This window comes from Lithobates pipiens, unplaced genomic scaffold (genome assembly GCF_037356315.1).
Source record: "Lithobates pipiens isolate NorthernLeopardFrog02 unplaced genomic scaffold, aLitPip1_a1.2 Scaffold_3, whole genome shotgun sequence".
NCBI lineage: Eukaryota > Metazoa > Chordata > Amphibia > Anura > Ranidae > Lithobates > Lithobates pipiens.
In genome coordinates this window covers 253,134,751-253,150,392 of record NW_027507790.1, presented here as the reverse complement: position 1 = coordinate 253,150,392, position 15,642 = coordinate 253,134,751, and the positions used below count along the sequence as shown (strand labels likewise).

Here is a 15,642-nt window from a genome sequence, read left to right as displayed (position 1 = left end):
GACAGTATTCGACAGGACACCGACACATCTCTATGGGGAGAAGTCCCGGTAATAGTCCCGGTAATGATATGTATACGGAGACAGTCCCGGTATTAGTCCCGGTAATGATCTCTATGGGGAGACAATCCTGGTATTAGTCCCGGTAATGATCTCTATGGGGAGAAGTCCCGGTACTGATCTGTATGGGGAGAAGTCCCGGTATTAGTCCCGGTAATGATCTATAGGGAGAGAAGTTCCGGTATTAGTCCCGGTACTGATCTCTATGGGGAGAAGTGCCGGTATTAGTCCCGGTACTGATCTGTATAGGGAGAAGTCCCAGTAATGATCTCTATGGGGAGAAGTCCCGGTATTAGTCCTGGTAATGATCTCTATGGGGAGACAGTCCCGGTAATGATCTCTATGAGGAGAAGTCCCGGTAATAGTCCCGGTACTGATCAGTATGGGGAGAAGTCCCGGTAATAGTCCCGGTACTGATCTCTATGGGGAGAAGTCCCGGTATTAGTCCCGGTACTGATCTCTATGAGGAGAAGTCCCGGTATTAGTCCCAGTACTGATCTCTATGGGGAGACAGTCCCGGTACTGATCTCTATTTGGAGAAGTCCCAGCATTAGTCCCGGTACTGATCTTTATGGGGAGAAGTCCCGGTATTAGTCCTGGTACTGATCTCTATGGGAAGAAGTCCCGGTATTAGTCCTGGTACTGATCTCTATGGGAAGAAGTCCCGGTATTAGTCCCGGTACTGATCTCTATGGGGAGACAGTCCCGGTAATTGTCCCGGTACTGATCAGTATGGGGAGAAGTCCCGGCATTAGTCCCGGTACTGATCTCTGGGGAGACAGTCCCGGTAATTGTCCCGGTACTGATCAGTATGGGGAGAAGTGCCGGCATTAGTCCCGGTACTGATCTCTATGGGGAGACAGTCCCGGTAATTGTCCCGGTACTGATCAGTATGGGGAGAAGTGCCGGCATTAGTCCCGGTACTGATCTCTATGGGGAGACAGTCCCGGTAATTGTCCCGGTACTGATCAGTATGGGGAGAAGTCCCGGCATTAGTCCCGGTACTGATCTCTATGGGGAGACAGTCCCGGTAATTGTCCCGGTACTGATCAGTATGGGGAGAAGTCCCGGCATTAGTCCCGGTACTGATCTCTATGGGGAGACTCGGGCCAGCAGTGACAGTCAGGTGAAGTGACAGTGTGTAGCCGCTCTCAGTCCCCGCCCCCTGTCTGCCAGCCCCGCCCTCCATTTCCATAACACAGCGGAGGCCCCGCCCCCGGTCGGTAGGCCGGTCGGGGGAGGGGAGGAGGGAGTCTGCAGAGCCGCTTTATTTTTCTGCTCTTCTCCCCCCGGACAGGCGGATGAAGGTTCTTCTTGTGGATTAAGGAGAAGGAGAAGAAGCGGAGGACAGTGCTCGCCCCCCGGATATTATTATTATTATTGTTGTTATTGGTGGTCTGACCCCCGTGCCTCTCTCTCTCTCCCCCCCGGTGGCACCGTGTATGGTCGGATGGTGTCGGTCGGTGTCGCCGGGTGTCGGATGTTGTTGGTGTCGGGAGTTGTGTGATCGCAGCCCTGGCATGCGGTGCCGCCGTCGGCCGATCTGATCGGATCTGTGGCCCCCCGTCCCCCGGGATCCCCCCCTCTCCCCATAAAGACTGGCGCATGTTCCAGGGCGCCTTGGCTTGTCGGACCCCCGGTGCCCCCCGGGCTGCTGCTGCTTGTCTCTGGCCGGCCTCGGATCCAGGCTCCTTCATGATTTGCGGGCGTCATGCACGTTCTTTAGCCGGGAAGCCCTGCTGTCGTCCCGCATGTTCAGGACCAAACGATCGGTGCTCGTCCGGCGACTCTGGAGGAGCCGAGCGCCCGGAGATCCGGGGGAAGGAGCCGGGGAAGGAGGAGGAGGGGAGAGCCGGGCACCGGCGCCGCTCCATGGGGGCTGCTGTATGGGCAAGACGGGCAACAAGGGGCCCCGGGGGGCTCCGATGGGCTCCGACGCCGAACTGAAGGCGATCACCCACTCCGTGCTCAAGAGGCTGAAGGAGCGCCAGCTGGAGGGCTTACTGCAGGCGGTGGAGTCCCGGGGAGGGACCCGGAGTCCTTGTCTACTGCTACCGGCCGCCAAGCTCGACTCCTCCCGGCTCTGCCAGCAACCCTTCACCCTTCCCCTCCTCATCGCCAAGGTGTTCCGGTGGCCCGACCTCCGCCACTCCGCCGACCTCAAGAGACTTACCGTGTGTGACTCGTACGGCAAGAACAACCCCGACATCGTCTGCTGCAACCCGCACCACCTCAGCAGGCTCTGCGAGCTAGGTACACCCCACCTTAGGTCTACTTACCTCTGTAACCCCCCCCCATCTGTCTACCTCTGCACCCCCTAAATAGGTCTTCTTACCTCTGAACTCCCCCCCACACTTAGGTCTACTTCTGCACCCCCCATCTGTCTACTTACCCCTGCACCCCCCACTTAGGTCTACTTGCCTCTGCACCCCCTAAATGGGTCTAGTTACCTCTGAACCACCCCCCCTTAGGTCTACTTCTGCACCCCGAATTATGTATACTTACCTCTGCACCTCTACTTACCTCTGCACTCCAACATTTCTATGTCTGCAACCCGCACCACCTCAGCAGGCTCTGCGAGCTAGGTACACCCCAACATAGGTCTACTTACCTCTGCACCCCCCCCCCCATCTGTCTACTTTCTACTAACCTTTGCACTCCCCTTCTGTCTACTTGCCTCGGCACCCCCAACCATTCTATGTCTGCAAACTGACCTGTTCCACGCTGCACACCCCAACATTTGCCCGCACCCCGACATTTGGATCTCTCTGCTTTCCGTCCTCCTGCCCTAAACCCAACCCCAACATGTGTATGCCTGCACCCCGAAATGCGGATCTGTCGCCCCCCCTTTTGTATGCCTGCACCCCAACATTTTGGATCTGTCGGCTTTCCTCAACCCTGTACAGTGTGCCCTGTCCTACACGCTGCACCCCGAAATCTGGATCTGTCTGCTTCCCTCCCCCCATATACAATACATCCTGTCTTAGAGTGTGCATCCCGACATTTGTATGTCTACATCCCAACATCTGGATCTGTCCGATTACCCCTATAAGTTGTGTCCTGCCCTAGGATGTGCACCCCGACATCCTGTCCCAAACTCCGCACCCCAGAATCTGGGTGTCCCCCCCCCCCACATACAATGTCATAAGACTGTGTGCTCTAACATCTGTCTGCCCCCCAACATGTCCTGTCGTAGACTCTGCACCCCAACATCTGTTGGCCACCCCCATACAATGTGTCTTAGATTTTGGGATGCAGCCTATGTCTGCTCCCCACATATATGTTCTGCTCAACATCTGTATACCCCCCATTAAATGTGCTATGTGGACTGTGCACCCCAACATTTTTTTTTCTATCTGTACCCACCCCCCTTCATTATTGGACTCTGCCCTGTACAGTGTGTCCATATATAGTTTCCGAACCCCAGTATACCATGTGCCATATAGGCTCTGCACCCCAACATCTGCCCCTCAGTAGACCATGTGCCATTATATAGGCTATGCACCCCAACATATGTGTCATACCCTAACCCGATAATCTCACCCCTGTATACCAGGTACCTTTTTTTTTTTTTTTGTGCTCTGCACCTCAATGTGCTAGTTCATAGGTACCCTTACTAAGCTCAGCGCTTTTTTTGCGCCCCAATGTGTACTGCATGCCCCCCACCAGAATAATCTCAGTAGGACAGAGATGGCAATGCCAAGCCTGTCCCTCTGTGCCCTGTCATACATCGATGCCCCACAATATACTAGGCGTCCACTACGCATCCTCTACACCCCTTAAAAATGCGGTGTGCCCTGAGTTATAATCTGAAGGATTGTGTATGCCATGTACCCCCGAAGAGACCCCCTGTTCCCTTCACACACACTCTGCATTCTATAACGTACACCCCAAATATAGGAAACCCTCATTCATTTGCCCTGAATAATGAACTGCCTATCCGGATATCCTATATCTCTATTACTATATCATGTTCAAACTTCACCCAATGTACTCCCATCTCCAGACCGTTTCCCCTATGAACTGTACCCCAATAATATCTGTGTTATATGTGCAACTTTCACCCCCATGTGTGTGTCTTCATCCTCTATCTCTCGACTTGTTCTCTAAACTGTACCCCAATAATATTTGTTCTAACCATAGCATATCTGTGCAAGGTCCAACCATGCCTGATTCTTCTCCCTGCATCTCTAGAATGGTTGTCTATTAACTGTACCCCTATAATGTGCACCGTTCACCCCATGCCTGGTTCTTCTCCCTGCATCTCTGAAATGGTTCTCTATGGGCTGTACCCCTCCAAATATGTTTTATAACCATATTCTACCTGCACAAGCTTCACCCCCATGCCTGATTCTTCTCCCTGCATCTCTAGAACGGTTCTCTATTAACTATACCCCTATAATGTGCACCGTTCACCCCATGCCTGATTCTTCTCCCTGCATCTCTAGACTGGTTCTCTATGGACTGTACCCCTCCAAATATGTTTTATAATCATATTATACTCGCACAAGCTTCACCCCCCATGCCTGATTCTTCTCCCTGCATCTTTAGAATGGTTCTCTATTAACTGTACCCCAATATTGTGCATCGTTCACCCCATGTCTGTGTGTTCCCCATCCTCAGTCTTCTCTATGGACTGTACCCAAATTAATGTATGTTGAGCCTTCATTCTGTAATCCCTGTGCAGTTTGTCTATTGCTTTGATACATGTATGGACACCCCACTGGCGCCTATTCTCTTGTCTTTCTGGTAATGCCCCTTGATCCTTTCTGTGGGTAGGTGCCAGGATGGCTCCATGTCCTCTGTTGGCATTGCTTGGGTTGGCTTTTAGGGTGGCTGGCAAAGGAGGTTTTTTTAGTGACATGTGAACTGTTGCCCAGATGTTCATGTAATGGCAGTACTGGAGCCTCTGAGTCTCCCTCTGATTATCTTGCTCTATGTCTAGAGATTGTTAGCAGAATATAATGGTGCTTTTACAGGCATGTGTTAACTCTACAGGTCCCATTAGCTAACTTCCCAGTTTTATGAGCCTGTGGTATTTATTGGAGGAGCAGTCTGTGTGTTAAGCCTCTGCTAGTCACCCAGGACTTTTAGAGGGACTCTTGTCAACTCCTCAGACGCCCTGAGATGTGATAGCCCAGCCAGAGCTGGTGACATGCCTAAAAAAATGCCATTGGTCAGGGTTACAGCTGGCTCCTAGCTAAACCTAAAACCCAACAACTAAAACACATACGTTTGTATCACCCGACAATTGCATTTATTGCATCAACCTCATTACTGCTGTCAGATGACTCAAAGAAGTGTCACCAGTGGCAGGCTGCAAAGAGTTAATGACTCCATTGTCCTCCCTTTTTTTTTTTTTTTTTCTTTGGGTTTTTACTTTGTCACTTGGCTGTTTCTTTCTTATGACACATTTGCATTAAATGCCTTTTGTGTGTATCCGGCCCTCCTAGTAAACTGACTAGTTTGTTTCCAGGCTGCAATGAAGTGAAGTTGGATTGTATGAAAGTCTTTTATTTATTTTTGCATCCAATGCTGGAGGGGGCAACTTTGAGGGGAATAAAAAAAGTATCTGGTGTTTACAAGCAAAAAAACAAAATAAAACCACCCCTCTATATGTTTTGCTTGCAAACACCAGATGCCTTTTTATTATTTTTTTGTGTCTATGTATTTTAGGTCTGTTTGCAAAATAAATTATCAGCAAAGATGCAGCAGATAAGATAAAATAAATACATAAAGAATGACTGATTTAAAGCAAAATATTAGCAAATAATGTAAAGTTGCATCAGGGTGCAATGCAAAAATAATGCTAATAATAAATGGGGGGGAAATAAAAATAAAGAACCGTTGCAACAGATTGCAAGACAGAATAATAATTGTGCAAAGTGTGTATGTGTAATATGTATATATGTATATGTGTGTATGTATATATGTGTATGTGTGTGTATATATGTGTGTATATATATATATATATATATATATATATATATATATATATATATATATATATATATATGTATATATGTGTGTGTGTGTGTATTTTTTTGCATTATTGTACAATTTTTGTGTTTTTTTTCCTATCTTTTGATATTTGATATCTCTCAAAAAAAAAAGCAAATTTGCACAATAATGCAATGCAAAAAGTATTTTAAAGTGAAGAGTGCAATATAAAAAAAATATAACATGTTTTTTTATTTTTTGCAAAATAATTAGGCGAAAAGTGTAAGAGTGCAAAGCAATGAAAACATAAATATTTAAAAAGCAGGGGTGCAGCAGAGTGCATTGGACAAAAACATATTTAAAAGTACAAAAAAATTAATAAAGCAAAGGTGCAGTGCACTGGGGAAAAAAGTATTTAAGTGTAAAAAAACAAAACTAACAAATTTTACTTATCTATATCAAAGTTGCAGTTGAATGCAAAGTTTTTGGGGCAGTTGGGGGTCTTTGTAATGGTAGGGTGGTCAGTGTGTGTGTGTGTGTGAAATGTGGAACTGGTTGGGTTTATCAGGCTGTGCTGGCTTGCAGCAGACTCAGATCCCTGATCAGACAGCCAGAGGAGTTGATAGCAGGGAGCCTGGCGCCAGCTGTCCCTCTTTTGTTTATCAGACTGCTTAGTATCAAGGCAGTCGCCGCCCGCTGCCCCCTACTTCCAACCCCCAGAGCTTACACAAACAGTTTAGCTAAAAGAATGCCGCCCGCTGTTATCACAAGTCTCTATCTCCTTTTCTTTCTTTTTTTTTTTCTCATGGCTTTTTCTTTATTTTCTCTTTTGCAGAGTCCCCCCCACCTCCCTACTCCAGATACCCAATGGATATTCTCAAAACTTCTGGTGAGTTCTTCAAACTTTTTTTTTTTTTCTCTCTCTCCTTGAGTAAAAGTATCGTGCCTGCCTGTGATGTGTGTCACTGACAGCTCCCAGGACAGCCAATGTGTTCTAGCATGGGGAGCTCTGGACATCATGCATTTTCTCTGTGAGTTTTAGGTTACATTGAATTGAAGTCATGTGTTTTAATTATTGCTTATGGCTTATTATTTTCTTTGATCTAGGTTTTAACTTGTAACGTTTATCCCATGGATTTTTTTTTTCTTTTTTTTGGGGTTGTATTTTATGGACATATTTTTAATGAACATGTTAATGTTTGCATCATATTTAATATAAACGTTGTGGGGGAAAAAAAAAAATTATATATATATATATATATATATATATATATATATATATATATATATATATATATATATATATATATATATATATATATATATACACATACATATACATATACATTTTTTTTTTTTTTTTTTTTTTTTTTAACGAGCTACAGGGGAGCTTTTCTAGTCTTTCAAAGACCTGAGTTTGGATACACATGATTGGAGATGGCATTTTGGCTTGATCTGATGCAGTGTTGGTGAACTTTGTATTTTCTATACATATTTATGTTTGTATTTTTATACAAATCTTTGATGTTTAGAGACAAGGGGTTTGGCTTCATATGATCAAGTATTGATTGATGTGTGTGGGTTTTTTTTTTTATTTTTTTTTTTCTATGGGTTTTATGTCCACAAGTTTTATGTTTATATCTGTGATTTGGCTTATGTGATGTATTGATTTACATGGTTTTTGTATGGGGTGATGTATTATGTCATAAACATGTCTACAAATGTTTTCTGTTTTTTGAGATCTGTGATTTGGGCTGATATCACAGAGTATTGATTAGTTCTATGTTTGGGTTGTTGTATTATATATATTGTAGACATGCCTTTTATTAGATTGCTATGTGCTGTGCAAAAGTTCTATATATAGATCTATGGTTTGGCCCTATATGATGAAGTATTGATTAGTTCTATGTTTTGGTTTTGGGGTGTTTTGTATCATCATTGGCATGTCTATATTAGATGTTTGGGCATGGATATGTAATTTGCCCTGATGTGGAGTATTGATTAGTTCTTTGTTTTTTGAATGGAGTATTGTATCATCATTTTGTATTCAGTTGCTGCATATAATATAAATGTTTTATGTCTTTAGATCTGTGATTTTTGGCTTGATACGATGGAGTATTGATTAGTTGTAGGAGGTTGTGTGGGTTTATGACATTTTTTATTTTTTTCCCCCCTCTTTCTTGGGGGGGGGGGGGGGGGTTTGTATCATTTCATAGCTCTATCTACACTAGCTTGTTCTGCATATGATTGCAAATATTTCAATGCTAGTTTATCACTTAGTCTTTCCTTCTATTCTAATTCTTGCACAAGTGTTTTGCTCTGGTGTGTTCATTTGATTATAATGTATCCTTTTTTTTTTTTTTTTTTTTTTTTTTTTTAACATTTGGATATGTGATTTGATCCAAAGAAGTGTTGTGTATCTTTTTTTTTTAGCTCTTGTGTTTTGAGCTGCATCTGTACTTATAACTGGGGTTGTTGGGTGTTTTTTTTTTTTTTTTTTTATTGTGCTTTCTTTTTTTAAATTAGTGGACTCATTTGATTAGTGTCTGACAGCTGCAAATCAGAATCCATTCCCTGATGTGACTTTTGGGAAGGTGACATTGAGTTGGCACACCTGGGATCTTTGCCTGATTACCCAATCACCCCCCCCCCCCCTTTTTTTTTTTTTTTTATTTTTTTTTTTTTATGTTACTTTCTTGCAGTTTTTGGTCCTTTTTTATGATCATGGCACATGTGGTGCTCTTGTATGGAAAATGCGCAGTATGAAGTTTTGAATACCATCAAAAATGTGGGGCTAGTGGCTCGATTTTTTTTTAAATTATTATAATTTTTTTTTCCAGCAATGAACTAAATCTCCTTTTGGCACTCCTGTTGCTTTTAATGAACGGGCTGCCTGCCAGAGCAAAAGCCCATTTTCAGCTGGCATCGGTGATATTGAGTCGCCTTTCTGAACCTGGCTGGCATTTTGCTCACCTTTTTTAGCTAGATAAATAGGACTGACGTTGTGGTGGAAGCAAGGAAAGTCTGGAGATGTGTGTTTGGGGTACAGCTTGGATAGCAGTCAGTTGCCCCATTTGTCGCTTGGAAAGTAGGGTTATGTGACATCCAGTCCACTTATTACTAGCCCTGCTCCTTTTTTTATTTTATTTTTTTACCAATCAGTATCCTTTTATTGACTTTATCCCTATACTGCAAGCTGATGAATAACAAGGACCACTGGAGCACGTTGGGATTTAAAAATTTTTTATTTTTTTTTTTCATGATCAGTTGCCATAGGTTTCATTGCTATGCATCCTATTCTGTACAGTAATGTACTACTGTACTCTGAAGCCTAAAATATGTATTATTGTTGCTGTCATTGTGTTCTGGTTGCAGTAGGTAAGGGGGTGTGTGATTTTATGTATGTATGTATGTATGTATGGGTTTTTTTTTTTTTTTTTTTTTTTTTTTTTTTTCCTCTGGACACTGAACCACGTATGAGTGGATCTTAAAGGGGCAGTGGCTTCTGGGTAATGATCTACATTCATTATGTTAAAGGCCCTCTTTTGTGTTTCTTGACTTTTTGTAGAGGAAGTAAAGATGACTAGCAATAGTTGGTGATGAGGCATTTATTTCACTTTGGCATAGAGATTGTGATATATTCCGTAACAATGTAGACCTTACAGCATAGGTTCTCAACCTGTGACCCTCCAGCTGTTGCAAAACTACAATTCCCATCATGCCTCTGCATTTGGGAGTCATGCCTGTAACTATCAGCAGCTTGCAATGCCTCATGGGACTTGTAGTTTTTGCAACAGCTGGTGGCCCACAGGTTGAGCACCCATGCCTTACAGCATCAATTGGCAGCTTTGTGGAGGGGGGGGGGGCTTCCATCAGGAGGGGGAAGCATTAAAGTGTTTGCTAAACCCAGGATCTGCTTAATACCTTTTTCTCATCAGCAGTATATAGCAGTCTTGTGACTTCTAATCAGTGTCTGATTAAAGCTTTGTAGGACGATTTTTCATTCCCCTCCGATTGTCCTATCCGGCTGCAGGACCCCTGACCCTCTGGCTAGTGCTGATGGGCTCTGTGCTGATCACATGCACCCTCCCAAGAGAGGAAAAAACCCCCAACAAACTCCAGCAATACACGCCAAACTGAGCAGGTACAGCTTTTGCCCCCCGAGGCTCTGTTCTACTAGCGGTTAGATTGGGGACTGTGGAAGAAGGGGAGGGGTGGCCCCATTGCTTGCTTTTATTTCATCCAATAAAACCAGCAATGGGGCATAACCCCCCCCCCCCCCCACCCCAGTAAAAGGGCACAATTCCTCCCACTGACACCAAAGATAGGGCATTGTTGCTTTCCCCTCTGACGTCAGGACTTTTTATTTTTTTACTCTGAAAAGTCAGTCTGGACCCCTAAAGTCTCGGACAGTAAACCAGCCCCCTTGTGTGCAGACCCCTGGGCTAGAAGAAATGTATTCTGTAGTCCACAGAGAGACCTGGGAACAGTAATCACTGGTTCCCCATGAGTAAGCTCTGAGGGGCTGAGCGACACACATTGGGGTCGTGGCCTAGCTGGAGGTCCAGCCTGAGGTTGCCACTTAGACTCATTTTAGGGGACCACATGGACGTGTGTTCACAGGGAGTACTTTTCTAACATCTAATTGATACCAGTGGAGGCAAAGGGCAACATTTCTGGCAGGATCAAGGGTTTTTTTTTATTTTATTTTTATTTTTTTTTGACTTGTAGAAAAGAAATGGAGCAAATAAAAGGTCATTGTTTGGGTTTATATACACTTTTTAAGTATTGGTGAACTTTGCATTTAAAAAACAAAAAAAAAAACAGTGATGTATAACATCAACCAATAGCAACCCAACATGGTTTTAGAATGCTGAACGCATATTAGTGTAAGATGGCTTCTGATTGGATGTGAAGGATGACTGCCTGTTGCTTTCATCCTTGCTGTGCCTGGAAGCTTTGTAATAGATGACATCTGTTGGTATCTCATGTCGAATGACTGGTTCTGATTGTCGGCTATGGAGAGTCTTGGGTAAAGCGCTTTCAGCACTGAGCTTCTGTCTGGTCCCACGCTCCCCGCAGGGGTTTTATGCTCTCGTGCAGAAGAGAAATTTTGGAATTTTTCTTTTTTGGGCAAGCGGTGCAGTGTGTTCCTTCTGTTTATTTTGTGTTTCTAGGTGAGAAACAGGAACGCAGTTCTGTAATGGAACACTGTGAAGTCATACCTAGTTTAACAAGAGGAGTGCAATTGCCCTCCTTGTTCTTGCTGATTAAAAAAAGGGGGGGGGGGGGCAGAAATGGCTCATGGGACGGGCTATTGGTTTTAACACATGGCAACCACCCCGACCTATAACTGGCCTTTGTAGTAAGGAGCACATGGCTTTTTCTTTGGTTATAGCGACTTAAAAAATTGGTAAAATATAGGATGATGTCTTGGTAATATGGAAAGGCATGGACCTTTCCAAAAACACTGCTGTTTTTGGTTTGAGAGAAAAAAAAATGACTGGTGAGCTTATACATCCATAGAATTTATAGACCCCCCCCCCCCCCATTTTTCTCCATTGAAGATGCACCAAAAGGGAATTTGGGATGGCCTGAGGATTAAAGTAACAATTGTATATGATGATGATCGCTTTTTATGCAAGTTGTATCAGCACCCTTTCCAGTGATAACTTACATTACATTCATGGGTAGCAATGTGTCAAGTGACTCACAATTTATGCAAATAGAATAGATGCATGCAAATTTTGTGCATTGTGCAATTGTGGCCAAGAAAATTTATGAATCACAACGGCTGGCGTTTCGTAATTGTATGATTCTTAAGCCTCATACACACGGTCGGACTTTGTACAAACTTTTCCGTGGACTTTTGTACAAAGGGCGTGGTCCACAAGTTTGTATTGCATACACACGGTCGGACTTTTTGACAACAAACACAAACGTAGTGACGTCACAACGTACTGACGCCGCTTCAAAAGAGGACGTTCAATGACTCCAGTGCCACCTTTGGTCAACTTCTGTATTGTAGTCTGATCTTTTGCATTGGTTCTGAGCATGCGTGTTTGTACCTTGTACAAAAGTCCGATGCTTTTGCGTACACACGGTCGGACTTTGCTCCATCGGACTTTTGTTGCCAGAAAGTTTGTCCGTTCGCACAGCCAACAAAAGTCTGATGAAAACAGAAAAAGTTTGTCCGATGGAGCGTACACACAGTCGGATGTTACTCCAAAACAGCTAATTTGCATGTTTGTTGTCAAAAAAGTCAGACCGTGTGTACGGGCCTTTAGACTTAAATTTGAGTTCCCATTCAGGTGATTTGGTAATTTTAGTAGATCGACAAGTTTCTTGACTCGATCCTCTATTTATAGGCCTCCTAAGAGTTGGAACAGAATTGGTTAGTGTTATGGTTGAAAAAACCTTCAGCTCCCATGATGCAGTAAAACAGTCTCTCTGAACATTTTTATCTCTAGAGGAAGCCTTCAAACATATATTTCAGGACTTGGGGGACCTCTTCTAAAATTCAGTGGCGGTCAGAGTGAAGAATGCCATCCTATTGGACAGCTATAAGGTCATTGGTTTCATGCTGCTAGCTCTGCCTAATGGTGTTGGCCCCAGAACTATGTAGGCACCATTGGATGGGGAAGTCAATTAGCCAGAGCTCAAGGGACTCCTAGCAACCTTTGGAGGAACTCAAGGATTCCATTGAGCTCCAGTTGAGACTGGTCAACTGGGCTTCCCTTTCTAAGCTTTAATGTAGGTGCTTTTAATCTTGGGCAGGCTTTTAAAGTAATCCATAAGATTAAAAGCGCCTACATTAAGGCTTAGAAGGGGGAAGTCCAGTTGACCATTCTCGGGCAGGGTTCTATGGAATCTTAGTGTTCCACCAGAAGATGCTAGTAGTCCCTTCAGCTATAGCTGACCGGCTCATCTCCCCATGGTAGTCTCTCCTAGATATGGATGACTTTAAAAGCCAGCCTATCTAGGAAAGACTATCATGGGGAGATGTGCCAGCCAGCAATAGCTGAAGGGACTACTAGCATCTTCTGGAGGAACCCCTAAGATTCCACAGAACCCTGCCTGAGAATGGTCAACTGGACTTCCCCTTCTAAGCCTTGATGTAGATGCTGAAATCTTATGGATGTTGTTAGAAGCCTGCTTATCTAGGAAAGACTATCATGGAGAGGTGAGCCAGTCGGCCAAAGCTCAAAAGAACTTGCAACTTCTGGAAGAACCCTAAGATTCCACAGGACCTTGCCTGATGATGGTCATCTGGGCTTCCCCTTCTTCTAAGCCATGATATAGATGCTGAAATCTCACGGATGACTTTACACGCTCTATATGTGAAGAGCAATCATGAGGCGATGAGCCATGAGCTATTTCGCAACAGTGTAAAAAATTATTCTTAGTTATTGCTATTGATGCTTAGAATGTTCACATTGATGGCGCAAGTCTCTTTGTATCCATGTGAAATACATTCATAAGGGTAATGTTTCCCTTTAATTACAGAGAGGATTTAACAGGGTGTAAACTAGTAATGAAGTTGTATGTGATCTTTGGTGGACTCATTGTTGAAGTGTCTAGGCAAAATAACAAAACGCGTCACGTCTCTCGGCCCATGTTTTTATTCCTTTTCTGAAGTCTGCAAGTACAGAAAGATACCCACCGATCCTTCCAGAAATCCAGTGAGCTACTATCTCCTATTATTTATTTATTTTTAAATGTGAGCTGACAACACTGCTTTTGCTGCCCTGAAATTCCCAACAGTGCTGACAGCCCTGCCTAAGGTTTCCTTGGACTACAGAACACCTCCATAACATAAGGTGGCAGTTATGTTCTGTAGTCCAGCAGGGGAGAACTCTGCCTGGGATTTTAAGCAGTGTAGGGCCAAAAAAGTGTAGGTGCTTGCTGGATTTCTGGCAGATCAACAGGTGTGGTGTGTTTTTTTTTTTTTTTCCTGTATTTGCAAGGTCTTTAAAGAGATGAAACCAGGGAAGATGTGTATGCATTGCAGGGATGTGCTGCATATGTTTCTTATGCTGGCCCAGACACTTTAAACAGTGCTTTTGTCTGGAACCTCCTGGTCCCTTGCCAGCCTTAAATATTTGCTCCAAGCTATTTAAAAATGGCTGACAGCATATTCCTAGCTGGAGGAGGAGCCGAAAGTTTTTGGGTTCTTCTCTTTCAAGGTAAACATCTTGGCACAGAACTGAAAGAAGGCAGTCCCAGTTATTTCCTGAGATGACAAAAGAAAATGTCCCTTAGATTTTTTTATTTTTTTCTGTTGTTCCCCTGCCAAGTTCCTGCATAACCCGAGGCGGCGTCTTACGTGGGAGTGCAGCGCTTTGCGTCGTCTATGGTCTGAAGTGTGTCGTACTGAATGTTGGCACTGGCACAGGCTTGCCATTTAGTCTTCCTCCTGTAATGTATACAACCTTCTTGCGTAATTAACCTAACTGGTGAGGAAGGGGTGAAAAATCAACTATTTCCTTTAGGATATTTAGGGGACAGAACAAAAAAAAATTCTTAAGACATTGAGAAAGTGCACACTATTACACAAGTGTCTACCCTTCCTGTCTCCTCTATTGTTTGAAGTTTGATTAAGTGCTTCCTGTTAAACCGTATATTCCTGCTATGGCTCATACTTTGCCCCAATTAAACTGTTAGTGGACTTGAATTGGCTTCTTTTTTTTTTTTTTTTTTTTTTTTTTTTCCTTCTGTTCCCAAATTGCATCATCATCATCTTGGTTATGCTTAGTACATCCAGCAGCGGCAGTGCCAAGTCAACCAAAATTTATATCTCCTCCTTTTTTTAGGGGTAGATGACGACAAGTTGAGTTAAGCAATACATGGCTGGAATGTTGAGCCGATTTTATGTAAATCATTCCAAACTTTGAGAAATTTAATGGCAGTGGGTTGAATTAAATCGGCCATACGTGGCTGGGATTTCATCAACTTTTTATAAATTGATGAAAATTTGAGCCATGGGTAGCCCTGCTGACCCCCAACCATTGAGAAATTGATGGAACCGAGCAGAAAAAAAGTTCACCAAACCGTAACTGCATCCAATCCGATTGAATGACTCTTTGGGTATTCTGACAGCCACGGTTGCTGGCTGTCAGACTGCAATAGCTGACAATGGTGTCTAGTGTGGATTGGAGCAGTGGCAGAGCAAGGTCATCCAGTGCCCAGGGCAAAGATGACAAACGGTGCCCTTCTCCCTGGTTCATGGTGTGCAAGTTTAGGGGATCCTATGTCCAGCAGTCACTCCTGCGTGTCTGTGTACACCAGTGCTAGCTTCTGAATATAGGAGCACTGCACTTGCAGGAAGGAGGGGCTGGGGGAGAGAGAGAGAACACAGCCTGCACTGCCTCCCAGCCCTCTCCTCCTCTGCTTCCATAATTGGGCTGACAGAAGGGGGGGGGGGAGAACACAGCCTGCACTGCCTTCCAGCCCTCTGCTTCCATCATTGGGCTTATAGGTGTAGTAATGTCACTGTCACTACTCCTATCAGTCTTGTAATAGAAAAAAGGTCACCCCCCCCCCCCCCCAATACACTAAAGCATTGAACACAGGGCAGCTGTCCCTCCTGACCACCCCTTGCCCTAGCCCTGGATGGGCGAATCTTTAGATTGAGGCCTCATGCAT

The 15,642-nt window shown here is 44.1% G+C and overlaps 1 protein-coding gene across 2 annotated transcripts in view; it reads left to right on the top strand.

Annotated features, from left to right (window-relative positions):
• Positions 1-1,308: 1,308 nt before the first annotated feature.
• The window catches only part of SMAD7 (SMAD family member 7), a 41,078-nt gene continuing 26,744 nt past the window's right edge, over positions 1,309-15,642 (top strand). Inside the window, exons 1-2 of one of the 2 annotated variants that reach the window (XM_077463044.1) lie at positions 1,309-2,310; positions 6,833-6,886. In XM_077463044.1, coding sequence (XP_077319170.1) covers positions 1,809-2,310; positions 6,833-6,886 — 556 coding nt within the window. In that variant the 5' untranslated portion in view covers positions 1,309-1,808. Of the gene's footprint in view, positions 2,311-2,610; positions 2,643-6,832; positions 6,887-15,642 lie in introns of those variants that run through there. The other variant, XM_077463045.1, reaches the window with a different exon arrangement.